The sequence below is a fragment of the Martes martes genome (assembly GCF_963455335.1).
Source record: "Martes martes genome assembly, chromosome: 8".
Taxonomy (NCBI): Eukaryota; Metazoa; Chordata; class Mammalia; order Carnivora; family Mustelidae; genus Martes; species Martes martes.
The window spans coordinates 72,104,781-72,123,536 of record NC_137895.1 but is presented as its reverse complement, the minus strand read 5'-3'; the positions used below and the strand labels follow the sequence as shown (position 1 = coordinate 72,123,536).

General features: G+C 38.2%; 1 protein-coding gene across 2 annotated transcripts in view; it reads right to left on the bottom strand.

Moving 5' to 3' along the window:
• RECQL (RecQ like helicase) overlaps window positions 1–18,756 on the bottom strand; it is a 64,805-nt gene that overhangs the window by 26,097 nt on the left and 19,952 nt on the right. For both annotated transcript variants that reach the window (XM_080809954.1, XM_080809955.1), the window contains 3 exons: window positions 14,889–15,086; window positions 13,627–13,806; window positions 11,216–11,322 (listed from right to left, as the gene is read on the bottom strand). In XM_080809954.1, the coding sequence (XP_080666080.1) occupies window positions 11,216–11,322; window positions 13,627–13,806; window positions 14,889–15,086 (485 nt within the window). The remainder of the gene's footprint in view (window positions 1–11,215; window positions 11,323–13,626; window positions 13,807–14,888; window positions 15,087–18,756) is intronic.

The following is an 18,756-nucleotide window of genomic DNA, read 5'->3' as shown; positions in this document are numbered from 1 at the left end:
AGAGAACAAAAACCTGAAAAAAACGTTTTTCTCAGAGCCCACCCCCTTGAGGGGGTCAGGAGGACTTAACTCAGGGAACATCATTGACTGAAAACCCACGTGGCAGCCCCCTCCCCCAGAAAACAAATCAGGAAAAAAAAAAAAAAAAAGACCACAAGAGAACCACCACCACTACTTCATAGATACAACTTTTATTTTTAATTCTTTCCCACTATTCTGGTTCATTTTTTTTCTTTTTTTATATAGATAATTTTTTAACCTATTTACCATCACAGTGAGATGTCCAGTACATCAAATTCCATGATAAACTTCTAACCTGAATTTTTTGATACATACACATGTGTTTTTCTTTTGCTTTTCTATTTTCTTAATTTTTAAAAAAATTTTTAATTTAGTTTAGTCCAGTTTATTCCTTTTTTATTTTTATTTTCTAATATTCATATAGAGTTAAACTTCAAGGTAACCCCCTTTCTCCAAGCAATGCTACCCCTATAGGTGAACCAATTTTTAATCCCCCTTTTTCTTAGGAAAGTTGAGTCCTTTAACAAAGATATCAAGATACATCCAGGAAGAATCAAAATAACCTTCCTCGCCCACACCGAGAATCTATAACCATGCTCCCATCTTTTTCTTCTGCCAGTGTCTCTGTGTATTTATGTTTGTCTGGATAGTATATAAATCTTATACTTGGGGTTCTTCTTGACGAGGCTCCTCCTTTTTTTTGCTTATATATATATTTTTTTTCTCTCGTCATATACTTTTATCAGTCTTTTTGTTTGTCTGTTTTTGTTTGTATACGTCATAAACCTTACCCTGGGGCCCATTTGGGCTGAACCTTCACTTTTATCTTCCCTTTTTTTCCTGTCTCTCTCTCTCCCTCTTTTTTCTTTTTCTTTTCTTTTTTCTCTCATTTGGGTGGGGAATCCTGAGTGCTCAGAAGCGTTCCAGGGTGCACCTTGACTGCACCACGGTCAATACATCCAGCTACATCTGTCCAGTCATCTCTCACCAAAATGACTAGGAGGAGGAATCCCCAACAGAAGAAAAATACAGAGGATGGGCCTTCTGCAACAGAGCTAACGGCTATCAACATAGACAATATGTCAGAAAGAGAATTCAGGCTAACAATTATCCAGGCAATAGCTAGGTTGGAGAAAGCCATGGATGACCAAACAGAATTGATTAGGGCAGAATTGAAAGCGACCAGAGAGGAGGTTCATAATGTTAGGGCAGAGCTGAAGGCCACCAGGGATGAGGTTCACAACGCTCTCAATGAGTTCCAATCTAATCTAAATTCTCTAAAAGCTAGGGTAACTGAGACAGAAGATAGAATTAGTGATCTGGAGGACAAACAAATAGAGAGAAAGGATCAGGAGGAAGCCTGGAACAAACAGCTTAGAAGCCACGAAAACAGAATCAGGGAAATAAATGATGCCATGAAACGTTCCAACGTCAGAATTATTGGAATCCCTGAAGGGGAGGAGAAAGAAAGAAGTCTAGAAGATATAGTGGAACAAATTTTTCATGAAAATTTTCCCAATCTTGCGAATGGAACAAGTGTTCATGTACTAGAAGTAGAAAGGTCCCCCCCCAAGATTATAAATTCAAAAAAAACATCCAGGCACCTCATAGTAAAATTGAGGAATCATAATTGTAGATACAATCTCTTGAAAGCTGCTAGGACAAAGAACCTCCTTACATACAGAGGAAAGCCCATCAGAATAACGTCAGACCTGTCCACAGAGACCTGGCAAGCCAGAAAGGGCTGGCAAGATATATTCAGGGCACTAAATGAGAAGAACATGCAGCCAAGAATACTTTATCCAGCAAGACTGACATTCAAAATGGATGGAGAGATAAAGAGTTTCCAAGACCGGCAAGGCTTGAAAGACTATGCAACCACCAAGCCGACACTGCAGGAAATATTAAGGGGGGTTCTATAAAAGAGGAAAAATCCTAAGAATAGCATTGAACAGAAATATAGAGACAATCGACAGAAAGACTTCAAAGATAACACAATGTCAATAAAAACGTATCTCTCAATAATCACTCTCAATGTGAATGGCCTAAATGCACCCATAAAACGACACAGGGTTGCAGATTGGATAAAACGACAGGACCCATCCATATGTTGTCTACAAGAGACCCATTTTGAACCTAAAGATACACCCAGACTGAAAGTGAAGGGATGGAGAAGCATCTTTCACGCCAATGGGCCTCAAAAGAAGGCCGGGGTAGCGATTCTCATATCAGATAAATTAGATTTTAAACTAAAGACAGTAGTCAGGGATACAGAAGGACACTACATCATTCTTAAAGGGACTATCCACCAAGATGATCTAACAATTGTAAATATCTATGCCCCCAATATGGGAGCAGCCAATTACATAAGAAAACTATTAATCAAGATAAAGAGTCATATTAATATGAATACATTAATAGTAGGAGATCTTAACACGCCTCTCTCAGAAATAGACAGATCATCGAAGCAGAAAATCAATAAAGAAATAAGAGCATTGAATGACACATTGGACCAGATGGACCTCATAGATATATACAGAACATTCCACCCTAAAACAACAGAATACTCATTCTTCTCAAGTGCACATGGAACCTTCTCCAGAATAGACCACATACTGGGTCACAAATCAGGGCTCAACCGATACCAAAAGACTGAGATGATTCCCTGCATATTCTCAGATCACAATGCTTTGAAACTGGAGCTCAATCACAAGGAAAAGTTCAGAAGGAACTCAAATACCTGGAAGCTAAAGACCACCTTGCTTAAGAATGCTTGGATCAACCAGGAGATCAAAGAAGAACTTAAACAATTTATGGAAACCAATGAGAACGAAGACACTTCACTCCAAAACCTATGGGATACAGCAAAGGCGGTCCTAAGGGGGAAATTCATAGCCATCCAAGCCTCCCTCAAAAAAATTGAAAAATCCAGAATACACCAGCTGTCTCTACACCTTAAAGAACTGGAGAACCAACAACAAATCAAACCAACACCACACGTAAGAAGGGAAATAATCAAGATTAGAGCAGAGATCAACGAGGTAGAAACCAGAGATACAGTAGAACGTATCAACGAAACTAGAAGCTGGTTTTTTGAAAGAATCAATAAGATCGATAAACCATTGGCCACACTAATCCAAAAGAAAAGAGAGAAAGCCCAAATTAATAAAATTATGAATGAAAAGGGAGAGATCACAACTAACACCAAGGAAGTAGAAACAATCATCAGAAGCTATTATCAACAGTTATATGCCAATAAGCTAAGCAACCTAGATGAAATGGATGCATTCCTGGAAAACTATAAACTCCCAAAATTGAACCAGGAAGAAATTGACAACCTGAATAGACCGATATCTAGTAACGAGATTGAAGCAGTGATCAAAAACCTCCCAAAAAACAAGAGCCCAGGACCTGACGGATTCCCTGGGGAATTCTATCAAACTTTCAAAGAAGAAATAATACCTATTCTCCTGAAGCTGTTTCAAAAAATTGAAGCAGAAGGAAAACTTCCAGACTCTTTTTATGAAGCCAGCATCACCCTGATCCCCAAACCAGGCAAAGACCCTACCAAAAAGGAGAATTTCAGACCGATATCACTGATGAATATGGATGCTAAGATTCTCAACAAGATCCTAGCAAACAGGATCCAACAGCACATTAAAAAGATTATCCACCATGACCAGGTAGGATTCATCCCTGGGTTACAAGGATGGTTCAACATTCGCAAATCAATCAATGTGATAGAACAAATCAATAAGAGAAGAGAGAAGAACCACATGATCCTCTCCATTGATGCAGAAAAAGCTTTTGACAAAATCCAGCATCCGTTCCTGATTAAAACGCTTCAAAGTATAGGGATAGAGGGAACATTCCTGAACTTCATCAAATCTATCTATGAAAAACCCACAGCAAATATCATCCTCAATGGGAAAAAGCTTGCAGCCTTCCCATTGAGATCAGGAACACGACAAGGATGCCCACTCTCACCACTCTTGTTCAACATAGTATTAGAAGTCCTAGCAACAGCAATCAGACAACAAAGAGAAATAAAAGGTATCCAAATTGGCAAGGAAGAAGTCAAACTCTCTCTCTTCGCAGATGACATGATTCTTTATATGGAAAACCCGAAAGACTCCACCTCCAAACTACTAGAACTCATACAGCAATTCAGTAATGTAGCAGGATACAAAGTCAATGTCCAGAAATCAGTGGCTTTCTTATACACTAACAATGAAAATACAGAAAGGCAAATTAGAGAATCGATTCCATTTACTATAGCACCAAAAACCATAAGATACCTCGGAATAAACCTAACCAAAGAGGTTAAAGATCTGTACTCGAGGAACTACAGAACACTCCTAAAAGAAATTGAAGAAGACACAAAAAGATGGAAGACCATTCCATGCTCTTGGATGGGAAGAATAAACATCGTTAAAATGTCTATACTGCCCAGAGCAATCTATACTTTTAATGCCATTCCAATCAAAATTCCACCAGTATTTTTCAAAGAGCTGGAGCAAATAATACTAAAATTTGTATGGAATCAGAAGAGACCCCGAATTGCTAAGGAAATGTTGAAAAACAAAAATAAAACTGGTGGCATCACGTTACCTGATTTCAAGCTTTACTACAAAGCTGTGATCACCAAGACAGCATGGTACTGGCATAAAAACAGACACATGGACCAGTGGAACAGAGTAGAGAGCCCAGATATGGACCCTCAACTCTATGGTCAAATAATCTTTGACAAAACAGGAAAAAATATCCAGTGGAAAAAAGACAGTCTCTTCAATAAATGGTGCTGGGAAAACTGGACAGCTACATGTAGAAGAATGAAACTTGACCATTCTCTTACACCGTACACAAAGATAAACTCGAAATGGATAAAAGACCTCAACGTGAGACAGGAATCCATCAGAATCCTCGAGGAGAACATAGGGAGTAACCTCTTTGATATCAGCCATAGCAACTTCTTTCAAGATATGTCTCCAAAGGCGAAGGAAATAAAGGCAAAGATGAACTTCTGGGACTTCATCAAGATAAAAAGCTTCTGCACAGCAAAAGAAACAGTCATCAAAACAAAGAGGCAACCCACGGAATGGGAGAAGATATTTGCAAATGACAGTACAGATAAAAGGTTGATATCCAGGATCTATAAAGAACTCCTCAAACTCAACACACACAAAACAGATAATCATATCAAAAAATGGGCAGAAGATATGAACAGACACTTCTCCAAGGAAGACATACAAATGGCTACCAGACACATGAAAAAATGTTCATCATCACTAGCCATCAGGGAGATTCAAATCAAAACCACATTGAGATACCACCTTACACCAGTTAGAATGGCCAAAATTAGCAAGACAGGAAACAACGTGTGTTGGAGAGGATGTGGAGAAAGGGGAACCCTCTTCCACTGTTGGTGGGAATGCAAACTGGTGCAGCCACTTTGGAGAACAGTGTGGAGATTCCTCAGGAAATTAAAAATAGATCTTCCCTATGACCCTGCAATTGCACTGCTGGGTATTTACCCCAAAGATACAGATGTAGTGAAAAGAAGGGCCATCTGTACCCCAATGTTTATAGCAGCAATGGCCACGGTCGCCAAACTGTGGAAAGAACCAAGATGCCCTTCAACGGATGAATGGATAAGGAAGATGTGGTCCATATACACTATGGAGTATTATGCCTCCATCAGAAAGGACGAATACCCAACTTTTGTAGCAACATGGACAGGACTGGAAGAGATTATGTTGAGTGAAATAAGTCAAACAGAGAAAGTCAAGTATCATATGGTTTCACTTATTGGTGGAGCATAACAAATAATATAGAGGACAAGGGTAGATGGAGAGGAGAAGGGAGTTGAGGGAAATTGGAAGGGGAGGTGAACCATGAGAGACTATGGACTCTGAAAAACAACCTGAGGGTTTTGAAGGGGGCGGGGTGGGAGGGTGGGGGAACCAGGTGGTGGGTATTAGGGAGGGCACAGATTGCATGGAGCACTGGGTGTGGTGAAAAAACAATGAATACTGTTACGCTGAAAATAAATAAAAAATTTAAAAAAAAAAAAAAAAGAATAGGTGAAAAAGGCTATTCAACAGATGAAGGTAAGAGTCCATTCCGAAACAGATGAAATTCCACAGGGAAAGCATACCTTGCTAGTAATGCACCATTTGTATTTAATTATATTCCATAATTAGAAATTCTTGCTTACCATTTTCTAATAGAAAATATAAAACAGGTCAGCTAATGTTTACTGTAAAGTGCCAGATAGTAAATATTGGGTTTTGTGGGCCATATAATATCCATCATAACTACTCTGCCATTATTCTGTGAAACAGTGGTAGACAACATGTAAATGAACAAGCAAGGCTATATTCCAATAAAACTTTATGGACACTGAAATCTAAATTTCATATAATTTTCACACTTCACAAAGTACTTTCATTCTTTTAATTATTTTTAAACATTCAAAAATATAATAATCAAGGGGTGCCTAGGTGGCTCAGCTGTTTGAGTGTCTGACTATTAGTTTCAACTCAGATTGTGATCTCAGGATTGTGGGAGTGAGCCCATGTCAGGTTCCACGCTGGGGAGTGTGCTCCCCATCTCCCTCTCCCTCTGCTTCTCTGCCTGTGCATGCATGCTCTTTCTTTCTCTCTTAAATAAATAGATAAATCTTTAAATTGTGTGTATTTATTTATTTATTTATTTATATACATACACACCAAGCAGGAAAGACTAGAAAGTAACAAAGAATACCACCAGAACCACCAAGTTTACAGGTAACACAATGGCACTAAATTCATATCTTTCAATGATCACTCTGAATATAAACAGACTACATGCTCCAATCAAAAGACACAGCGTATCAGAATGGATAAAACAAGATCCATCTACAAGAGACTCATTTTAGACCTAAAGACACCTGCTTCTTTAAAGAGAGGGGATAGAGAACCACCTAACACACTAATGGACATCAAAAGAAAGCCAGAGTAGCTATACTTATACCAGACAAACTAGATTTTAGACCAAAGACTGTACCAAGAGATGAAGAAGGACACTGATATCATAAATTAAGGGGTCTATCCATCAAGAAGATCTAACAGTTATAAATATTTATGCCTCCAACTTGGGAGCACCCAAATATATGAATCAATTAATAACAAACATAAAGAAATTCATTGACAATAATACAGTAACAGTAGAAGGCATTAACAGCAATGGACAGATGATTTAAGCAGAAAATCAACAAGGAAACACTGGACCAGATGGACTTATCAGATATATTTAGAACACTTCATCCTAAAGCAGCAGAATACACATTCTTTTAGAGTGCACATGGAGCATTCTCCAGAACAGACCACATACAGAGTCAAAATCAGCCCTTAACAAATACAAAAAGACTGAGATTTTCAGATCACAACACTATGAAACTTGGAGTCAACAAGCAAATATTTGGAAAGATCATAAATACATGAAGTTAAAGAACATCCTACTAGAGAATGAATCGTTCAACCAGGAAATTTAAGATGAAATTAAGAAGTACACAGAAGCAAATGAAAATGAAAACATGACAAACAGATCAACAAAAAACCAGGAGCTAGTTCTTTGAAAGAATTAATAAAATTGATAAACCCCTAGATAGACTTATCAAAAAGAAAAGAGAAAGGACGCAAAAACAAAATCACAAATGAAAGAGGTCACAGGCAACACTATAGAAATACAATTAAAAGAGAATTTATGAAAAATTATAGGCCAACAAACTAGGCAATCTGGAAGAAAAGGACAAATTCCTAGAAACATACAAACTACAAAAGCTGAAACAGGAAGAAACAGAAAATTTAAACAGACCCATAACCAACAAAGAAATTAAATCAGTAATCAACTGTTTCTCAACAAACAAAAGTCCAAGGCCAGATGGTTTCCCAAGAGAATTCTACCAGACCTTTTTTTTTTTTTCTTTTTGAGAGAGAGAGATCACAAGTAGGCAGAGAGAGAGGAGGAAGCAGGTTCCCCACCGAGCAAAGAGCCCGATGCAGGGCCTGATCCCAGGACCCCAAGATCATGACCTGAGCTGAAGGCAGAGGCCCAACCCACTGAGCCACCCAGGCACCCTCTACTAGACATTTAAAAGAAAAGTTAATACCTATTCTTCTCATATTATTCCAAAAACAGAAATGGAAGGAAAACTTCCAAACTCATTCTACAAGGCCAGTATGACCTTGATTCCAAAACCAAAGACCCCACTAAAAAGAGAATTACAGACTAATATCCCTGAACAAGGATCCAAAAATTCTCAACAAGATACTAGCAAATTGAATCCAATAGTGCATTAAAAGAGTTATTCACCATGATCAAGTGGGATTTATTCCCGGGTTGCAGGGCTGGTTCAATATTCGTAAATCAATCAATGTGATATACCACATTAACATAAGAAAGCATAAGAACCATATGATCCTCTCAACAGATGTAAAAAAGGCATTTGACAAAATATAGCATCCATTCTTGATAAAAACCCTCAATGAAGTAGGGGTAGATGGAACATACCTCACTATCATAAAGATCATGTAAGAACGACCCACAGCTAATACCATCCTTAATGGGGGAAAGCTGAGAGCTTTCCCCTATAGTCAGGATCAAGACAGAGATATCCACTTTTAAGCATTACTATTTAGCATAGTAAGGGAAGTCCTAGCCTCAGCAATCAGACAAGAAAAAGAAATAAAAGACATCCAAATTGGTTACAAAGAAGTCAATCTTTCAGTATGTGCAAACGACATGATACTCTATGTAGAAAACCCAAAACACTCCACAAAAATTTGCTAGAACTAATACATCAATTCAGCAAAGTCACAAGATATAAAAGCAATGTAGAGAAATTCATTCCATTTCCATACACCAATAATGAAACAACAGAAAAAGAAATCAAGGAATCAATTCCATTTACAATTGCACCAAAAACTATAAGATACCTAGGAATAAACATAACCAAAGAAGTAAAGGATCTGTACTCTGAAAACTATAAAGACTTAAAAAGAAATTGAAGAAGACACAAAGAAATGGAAAAACATTCCATGTTCATGGACTGCAAGAAAATTGTTAAATTGTCTATACAATCCAATGCAATCTACATATTTAATGTAATCCGTACCAAAATACCGCCAGCATTTTTCCCAGAGCTAGAACAAACAATCTTAAAATTTGTACGGAACCACAAAAAAAACCCAAATAGCTAACCAACCCTGAAAAAGAAAACCAAAACTGGAGGTATCGTGATTCCAGATTTCAAGTTATATTACAAAGCTGTAGTTTTCAAGACAGTATGGTACTAGCACAAAAAAAGACACATAGATCAATGAAACGGAACAGAAAACCCAGAAATGGACCCACAAATCTATATTCAACTAATCTCTGACAAAGCAGGAAAAAGTATCCAATGGAGAAAAGATACTCTCTTCAACAAATCGTGTTGGGAAAACTGGATGGCAACATGCAGAAGAATGAAACTGAACCACTTCATTACACCATACACAAAAATAAATTCAAAAGGGATGAAGGACCTAAATGTAAGTAAGAAACTATTCAAATCCTAGAGGAGAACACAGTCAGCAAAGTCTTTGACATCAGCCATAGCCACTTCTTCCTAGACACAACACCAGAGGCAAGGGAAACAAAGGAAAAATGAACCACTGGGACTTCATCATGATAAAAAGCTTCTTCACACCAAAGGAAACAATCAACAAAACTAAAAGACAGCTTATGGAATGGGAGATGATATCTGCAAATGATATATCTGATAAAGGGTTAGTATCCAAAATTTATAAAGAACTTACCAAGCTCAACACCCAAAAATCTGGTTAAGAAATGAGTAGTAGGCATGAACATTTTTTCAAAGAAGACATCCAGATGGCTAACAGATACATGGAAAGACGCTCAACGTCACTCATCATCGGTGAAATACAAATCAAAACCATGATGAAATACCGCCTCACACCTGTCAGAATGGTTACAATTAACAACATAAGAAACAGCAGGTGTTGGTGAGGATGTGGCGAAAGGGGAGTCCTCTTGCACTGTTGGTAGGGCTGCAAACTGGTATAGCCATTGTAGAAAACAGTACAGAGGTTTCTCAAAAAGTTAAAAAAATGACCCTATGATCCAGCAACTGTGCTACTAGGTATTTACCCAAAGGATAATACAGATTCAAAGGGGTATATGAACCCTGATATTTACACCAGCATTATCAACAACAGCCAAACTATGGAAAGAAACCAACTGTCCATCAACTGATGAACAGATAAAGATGGTGTGTGTGGGTGTGTGTCTGTGTGTGTACATATATGTACAATTGGATATTACTCAGACATCAAAAAGAATGAAATCTTGCCATTTTCAAGGATGTGGATGGAGCTAGAGTTTCCTATGCTAAATAAAATAAGTCAGTCAGAGAAAGACAAATACCATATGATTTCACTCATATGTGGAATTTAAGAAACAAAACAGGGGTGAGTGACTGGGTGGCTCAGTTGGTTGAGCATCTGACTCTTGGTTTCCACTCAGGTCATGATCTCTGGGTCGTGGGATCAAGTGCCTGCATCAAACTCTGTGCTAAGCAGGGTATCTGTTGAAGCATGCTCTCTCTCTCTCTCTGTCCCTGTGCCCCTCCCCCTGCTTGCACTCACTCTCTCTCTAAAACAAATAAATCTTAAAAAAAAAAAAAGAAGGAAAGAAACAACAGATGAACATGTGGGGAGAGGGGGAAGAGAGGGAAACAAACCATAAGAGACTCTTAACCACAGAGAACAAACTGAGGGCTGACGGAGGTGGGTAGGGGATGGGCTAGATGGGTGATAGCCATTAAGAAGGGCATTTCTTATGATGAGGACTGGGTATTGTATTAAGTGATAAACCACTGAATTCTACTCCTGAAACCAATATTGCACTGTATGTTAACTAGAACATAAATAAAAATCTGAATACAAACACACACACACACACACACACACACACACACACCATTAGCTCACAGACCATATAAAAATAGGCAATGGGCTAACACTGGCCCATCAACAGTAGTCTGCAACTCCAGATATAGTTATTTTATAATTTTATAACTAACTCAGTAGAAACCAAGGCTCCTACATCAGTGAAGAGTTTAAAAAAAAAAAAAAGAGCCACAGAAGCATACCTTAGAACTAGAAGCATTTAACATGGTAGCTGAAATTCCTAATTGTTTTAAAACCATTAACTGGTCTTCCATAAGAGAGATCAACGGGCAAATCACAAGGGTAAAACCTAAAAGAGAAAGCATGTACTTTAAATTTTACACTACCTCCAGAATAAGTTTCAACCACTCACCTGAGGGCATCACAACATGAATATACTACCTATTTCTCATCCTCATTAATAGAAGAGATAGATATAAATAAGTGACCATTAGCCAAATAAGCAAATAAAAGATTAGACAGAAATCTCTTCCCTATTCAATATTATAAAAATAAAAACATAACATTCTGAATTTTTACTTATCATTATTGGACATATTAGCAAAATACTGTAAATCTAGTCAAATACTGTCCAGTTATATGAGGAAAAAGTTATTCCAAGGCTTTCCAAAGAAAACACAGCAACCTGTATAATTACAATTGATAGTGACTCGAGTATTCTTCTACTTACTGTACCAGATTAATACATGCTGAGTAGAAATCAGTGAACAGTTTACTAACTGAATGAAATGCTGATAGTATATCCCTTTCTCTTATCACTGAAATTGTGCACAGCTGTTAAGAGTTATTCTACATTAACTTATGTCTCCATAGATTGTTCCTTAAAATAACCTGAGACAGAGAGCAGACCAATTAAAAAATAGACTCAGATTCAGATTTTATCAGGGATTTGCCATCTCAAATACTCTCTCTGCTGTATTTTCACATTCTCCTTCAACAGTGGAACCTTCTCATTATATTTAAACACAGGCAAGCCCTCTCATCTTTAAAACACCCTGGATATCTAATTTAGGGCCCCCTCTTTCTCCCGGCATAACAATTCTTTGCAAAGACTGTCCCATTCACTAGTTCTACTTCCTCAACTCATCTTCCCTCTCTCTCCATTCCCACAGAAGTTCTTTCTCCAAATGTATCCTATTTCAGTGAGCAACTTTACCATTTATCCTAGCCTAGAATTTGGACATCATTCTAGACTATCCCTTCTCCTACCACCCCAACCACCATACACACAATGAAAACAAGTCCTACTGAATCTACCTCCTAATTATTTCTAGAATTCCTCTATCTTCTAAAGCACAATCCTAACTAGTCTCTTACCTACATAAAACCCTTCAATGGTTTCCCACTAATCTAAGGAAGTTTTTATAATACCTTTCAAGATTCTTTCCACAAGTCTTGCCCCTCACTGCCTGCCACACTGAAATTCTTCCAGGTTACTGAATACCCCCTACCATGCATGTTCTTACTTTTGGGCTCAGAAATACTGCTCCCCTGCACGAACACTCTTCCTTAGTCCCCTGTTCTAGCTTTGCCTACTGATCCTTCAACTTTTAACTTAAATGCCACACTGGCAAGACAGCTTTCTCTAACAGCCCCTAGGCCAGATCTTTGTACTAACTTAATTCCCTATTAAAATCTCTATCACAAAACCTTTATTGCATTTGCTTACAATAACCTATTCTCTAAACTGGGGTCAATACACTAAGGACTGGCTGCTTGTCTGGGTAATTCAAGTTTTAATGGAACACAGGCACATGCATTAGTTTACATGCTGTCCAAGGCTACTTTCATGCTACAATGGCAGAGTTTGGTAGCTGCCACAGAGATCATATGGACCACACCTATCCCATTTACTGACTGGCTCTCTAAGGGAAAGTCTGCTGACCCCTGCTCTATACCCTTGCTAGTCCCCAAACAGCAGCATCAGTATCACCTGGAAGCCTGTTAGACATGCAAGATTGTGGGTCCCACACAAATTCAGAATCTGCATGTTAATCACATCACCAGTGATTCTTACACATTACAGTTTGAGAAAGCACTACTTTATACCACGAACTCTATGAAAACTAGAACTTTGCCCATTTTGCTCACTACTCTTACCTCCCGTGCTTAACACCACAGCCGACACTCAATAAAGATCTGGTACTAGAATCCAGGCCCATGGATTTTTAATTATGTTTTAAGAACAAGATAAAAGAACTAATTCCACTCAAAGTCTTTAACAGTCTCTCTTTAAATGAACCCTTCAAAATGCCTATTAACATAAAGATAAAATAACAATGCACTTGGTTTTTACACAGGTATGATTAGAAATTATTTTTTTTTAAGAATTAAAAGAGAGGGGCACCTGGGTGGCTCAGTGGGTTAAAGCCTCTGCTTTCGACTCAGGTCATGATCCCAGGGTCCTGGGATCAAGCCCCGCATCGGGCTCTCTGCTCAGCGGGAAGCCTGCTTCCCCCTCTCTCTCTGCCTGCCTCTCTGCCTACTTGTGATCTCTCTCTGTCAAATAAATAAATAAAATCTTTAAAAAAAAAAAAGAATTAAAAGAGAAATGGCATTTCTTCAACATAAATGAATCTTTATTAATACATACCATCCGAACATAATGCTGGTAATTGGTAGCATAAGCTCTTTCCACCTCCCGTAGGCATAACAAGAAATACCTCCTTTCCAGACATTGTTACATTAATAGTTTCAAGCTGAAGCAGTCTGAACTTCTGCAGTTTAAAGACGTTCTGCAGAACATCTTTAACTTTACCAGACCAGGGAAAATCTAGACAGAGAAAAATAAGTTACATATATTAGAACTGTTTAGGATTATAAATGAGATACAAACATGAATAGCCGCTTTTATACTAGAGAAAAACAGGTAAGAATTTATATAAGACTTTAAATACTATTAACAATTTAATTTTTATACTGACAATTTTGAGATTAGTTTAGCTCACAAAGCTAAGCAAAAACACATTTAATGATATATAAGAAACAGTATATCAGAAAAAAATGAAAACATCTGCCAGCTGAGAATTAACCTACAAATAAGAGTTAAGTACTTGACAGGTATTCAAAAAACAATCTGAATGTTGGGGCGCCTGGGTGGCTCAGTGGGTTAAGCCTCTGCCCTCGGCTCAGGTCATGATCCCAGGGTCCTGGGATCGAGCCCCGCATTGGGCTCTCTGCTTATTTGGGAGCCTGCATCCTCTTCTCTCTCTCTCTGCCTGCCTCTCTGCCTACTTGTGATCTCTGTCTGTCAAATAAATAAATAAAAATCTTTAAAAAAAAAAATCTGAATGTTGATCAGGGAATTCATAGTACCATAAAAATCTCAAATATCAAGTTAACAATTACATGGAATTTATGTAAATATCTTGTTTAGAAGTGAATCCCTGGAAATCAAGGCCCATAAAAGCAGTACAATTTTAGAGTCAGTATTCCATTTGAATGTGATAGCTAGTGATAAACATGATGGTTGGCAAGATCTTGAATCAAGAAAGGTGTGTTCACTAGCGCAGGAAAATAAACTAGACTTTGACAAGAAGTCTGAATCTATTTTTTTTTCTTAATAGTTTAATTTCCTTCTAGTTAAAATTTTACAAATTTAGTTAAAAATCTTTTCCAAGCATTGACTGATGCTGTTAGAACTATATTTGGAAAAAAATAATGAAGTCTGAAAAATAAAGTTTCATTCAAAAAGAACATGAGTAAGAATAGTTTGCCTACTGGCTTCCCATGCCCCTTAAAGAGTGGCCAGTTTCCCTCTAAGCCAATGGAAAGCACTGATCCAGGAATGATGATTTAACTCCCACATAAAGAAACAAATTAGAAACAAAACTAGCAAAGAAAAACAGAGTAAACCTTCTTTATTCCAAGCAGCAGGGGAAGAATCCCATTCACTGCTTTCCCCAGCATCAGGATCCTCTAAATGCTGCTTTATTCGGTTTGTTAGGATGTTCTTTTTCTGAATAAGCTCTTGTTGCCTTTCCAAAAGCTCCTGAATTTGAATGTCTACTGCATGTAGCTCACTGGTTATAGAATCCAATTCTTCAGTTAGACCTGTAAGCAAGGGGAAAAAAAAGATACAATGACTAAATAATTAGTTTTAGGTTTCCCTACTGATTTTTGGATATTCCTCACCATTGAAATTACAGACACTTATAGTAGTAGAGCAGGGTAGTTAAGGGCATGTGTGTTGGGAGTCACACAGACCTGAGTTAAATCTTAGGTCCCCTTCTTAGCTCAGGCTAAGTACTTAAGTGAGCCTCAATTTCCCCATCTGGAAAATGGGAATAATATCTAGCTTTCATAGTATTGTTTTAAAGAATTAAGTGAGATAACATATGGAAAGTTCTTAACATAGTACCTGGCACACAGCTGTGCCTTTAATTAAAAATCATTGTTACTTTTACTGTGTTGTGGGACAGTCGTCCAACAATCTTCTAAGTCATTTAAGTAAAGTGATCAGACTTTGAAACAAAAAGAAGGCATTTTAAAGTAATCCCCTAAGGGCACCTGGGTGGCTCTGTGGGTTAAGCCTCTGCCTTCAGCTCAGGTCATGATCTCAGGGTCCTGGGATGGAGCCCCGAGTCGGGCTCTCTGCTTGGCAGGGAGCCTGTTTTCTCCTCTCTCTCTGCCTGCCTCTCTGCCTACTTGTGATTTCTGTCAAATAAATAAATAAAAATCTTTTTAAAAAAATAAATAAATAAAAAATAAAGTAATCCTCTAACTACTTAGATAATATCTCACAAAAACACTCATATCTGGGTTCGTATGTTAGCATGATAAAGAGTCGGGATTAGAAACAAGCTGATGTAACAATTAAAGGAGAAATCAAGTGTGCTACCCTAAATGACATTATAATTCCATCATAACTAATTTATAAATCAATCTTCTAAGCAATCCAAGTATTAAAGCCAAAGTGAGATTATGTTTGACACAATAGAAACTAAAAATTTTTTAAAGATGTCCTTGGTGCTTTCTAAAACATCAATCTGCATTAATCCAGCTTGAAGGCTGGAAATTTTCATAAGATGAAACCTCATGGTTATGATTTAAAATAGGATGCTATGGTGGCTTTGTATTATACCAACGCACCTGAACTGCCTTCCCTGAAATATTCTGGGTTAGGAGTGGCCACAAGTGAACTCTTGGACTTGGAAGGTAGAAATGAAAGAGAAGCCACCTTTTACATTACATTCAGATGGTTGGCATAATGTCGGGTGCTGCTGGGGCTCATTCGTTCTTGGCAAGTGGCAGAAGCCAGTTCCTCCATCTCCCACTGAATCTCTTTGGGGCAGCAGGATGGCCCACAGCTTCTTCAGCTTCCCTGAATCGTTGGCCACGTTCCTGTACAATTACCTATGGCAAATGCGCCAGCTCTTCTGCAGGGCACCAGCATCTTGGCAATCAGAGCCTTGGAGGCAACAACACACCAACACAAGTGCAAGCGAGAGGCAGACAGGTTCCATTTTCTGCTCACTGGCTTCAGCTCTTTTTTACCCTGCCACACTTGCTCTCCGTCTTCATCTCTACTGCTAGCACTGCTGACTTCAGGACCAGTAATGGACTGCTTAACTACATGCCATGATCATGTAGGAACTGACTCCTATAAATCCCTTAAATCACTCACAATGATTCAGCTTCTCTAAATGAACCCTAACCAACACCAAATGTTGTTCCTGAGGAAAAGAAAGTTAAAAGTAGGTTCTCTAAATTGCTTCTATGCCACCTAGAATAGTCTCTGATTTAAAGATTTAAAGGCATTAATGACCCTTGCAGTGGTAAAAGGGACAGTGGTATTCCATGACACACAGTAGACAAAGTTATGTGAATTATAATCTAGATACCAGTAATTAAGTTATCTAGAGAGCGAAAGGCTCTGGGTGACCAAGTGTTTGCTGTCACGGAACATTTTTTGAGAATAATGGGGTTGATTGCCTGCTCCTAAATATACTGAAAAACCTGAGAGAAATGCAGGATCTGCATAAAGGGACCTCAAAGTCTCTATGACTGTCCTAAAAGAACCCCTTATCTTCTGTAGCTACCGCGCCAAGATTACCAAATACCAACATTTTGTAGGGGCTGAATTACAATGCAAACTGAACTCCAAGCCTTGCACAGGCTCTTATGTTAAAGTTAGGGCATTGATTAGGAAGAAGTGAGACTCTGCAATTGGGAAGGGAACATCTGGGCAGATTCCAATGGGGCAGGCAGGGGACCTTAAAATACTAAATTCTGCCAAGTCTCTCTTGCCCTTCCTCTTCTTTCTCAGTCTCCTCCTGTCCGAATGCCTATGATAGTTTTGTTTTGTTTTGTTTTGTTTGACAGTGGCCTTGTAAGGACGGGACTGCTAAGGCCTACTAAGAATCTGCCCTGCGACCTCTCAGTGCTTCAAGACCTAGGAAGCCCTAGACAATAATGTACAAATGACTGACACATGAAAAGACATGAAACACACCAAGAGTTGCACTTGCCAATATATATAAGCATTCCTCATTTTACTGTGCTTCACTCTACTGCATTTTGCAGATACCGAGCTTTTTAAGAAATTGAAAGTTTGTGGCAACTTACTTAAGCTAGTCTACGGGCGCCATTTTTCTAACACTCTTTGTTCACTTCATGTCACATTTTGGTAATTTCTGCAATTTTTGAAACTTTTTCACTATTAGTACAATTGTCATGGTAATTTGTGATCAGTACTCTTTGATACTACTACTGTAATCACTTTGGGGAACCACAAACTACACCCATATAGGACAGCAAACTTCATAATAGGGGTAATTTTTTAGTTTCAAGACTTATTTTTTATAATATAGATTTCGTAAGGCTATAACTGCCTCAGATAGTGCTTGCTCTGATGGATCTGGGCAAAATCAACTGAAAACCTCTGGAAAGGATTGTCACTCTAGATGCCATTCAGAAAATTCATGATTCATGGAAAGAGGTTAAAATATCAACATTAACAGAAGTTTGGAAGAAGCTGATTCCAACCCTCGTGGATGACTTAGAGGTTTCAAGATTTCACTGGTGGAAACAGCAAGAGAACTGGAATTAGAAGTGCAGCCTGAAGATGTGACTGAATTGCTGCATTCTCATGACAAAACTTTAAATGAGCAAAGAAAGTAGTTCCTTTTTTTTTTTAATGTGTATTCCAATTAACTTTTTCTGTCATTGATTTTTTAAAAAATCAACATATAATGTATTATTTGCCCCAGGGGTACAGGTCAGTGAATCATAAGGCTTACACATTTCAAAGCACCCACCTAGCACATACCCTCCCCAATGTCCATAACCCAGCCACCCCATCCCTACCTCCCCCACCCCTCCAAGCAACCCTCAGTTTGTTTTGTGAGATTAAGAGTCTCTTATGGTTTGTCTCCCTCCCAAGAAAGTAGTTTCTTGAGATAGAATCTAGTCCTAGTGAAAATGCTGTGAAGACTGTTGAAATGACAACAAAGGATTTACAATATTACATAAACTTAGATGATAAAGTAGCAATAGCAGGTTTTGAGAGGATGGACTCCAATTTTGATAGTTCTACTGTGGCAAAAATGCTATCACATGTACAGAGAAATCATTCATGGAAGGAAAAAAAAAATCTATCAATGTGGTAAACTTCACTGTTGTGTTATTTTAAGAAATTGCAACCGCCACCTTGATCAGTCAGCAGCCATCAACATCAAGACCCTCCACTAGCAAAAACATAAGACTCGCCGAAAACTCTGAT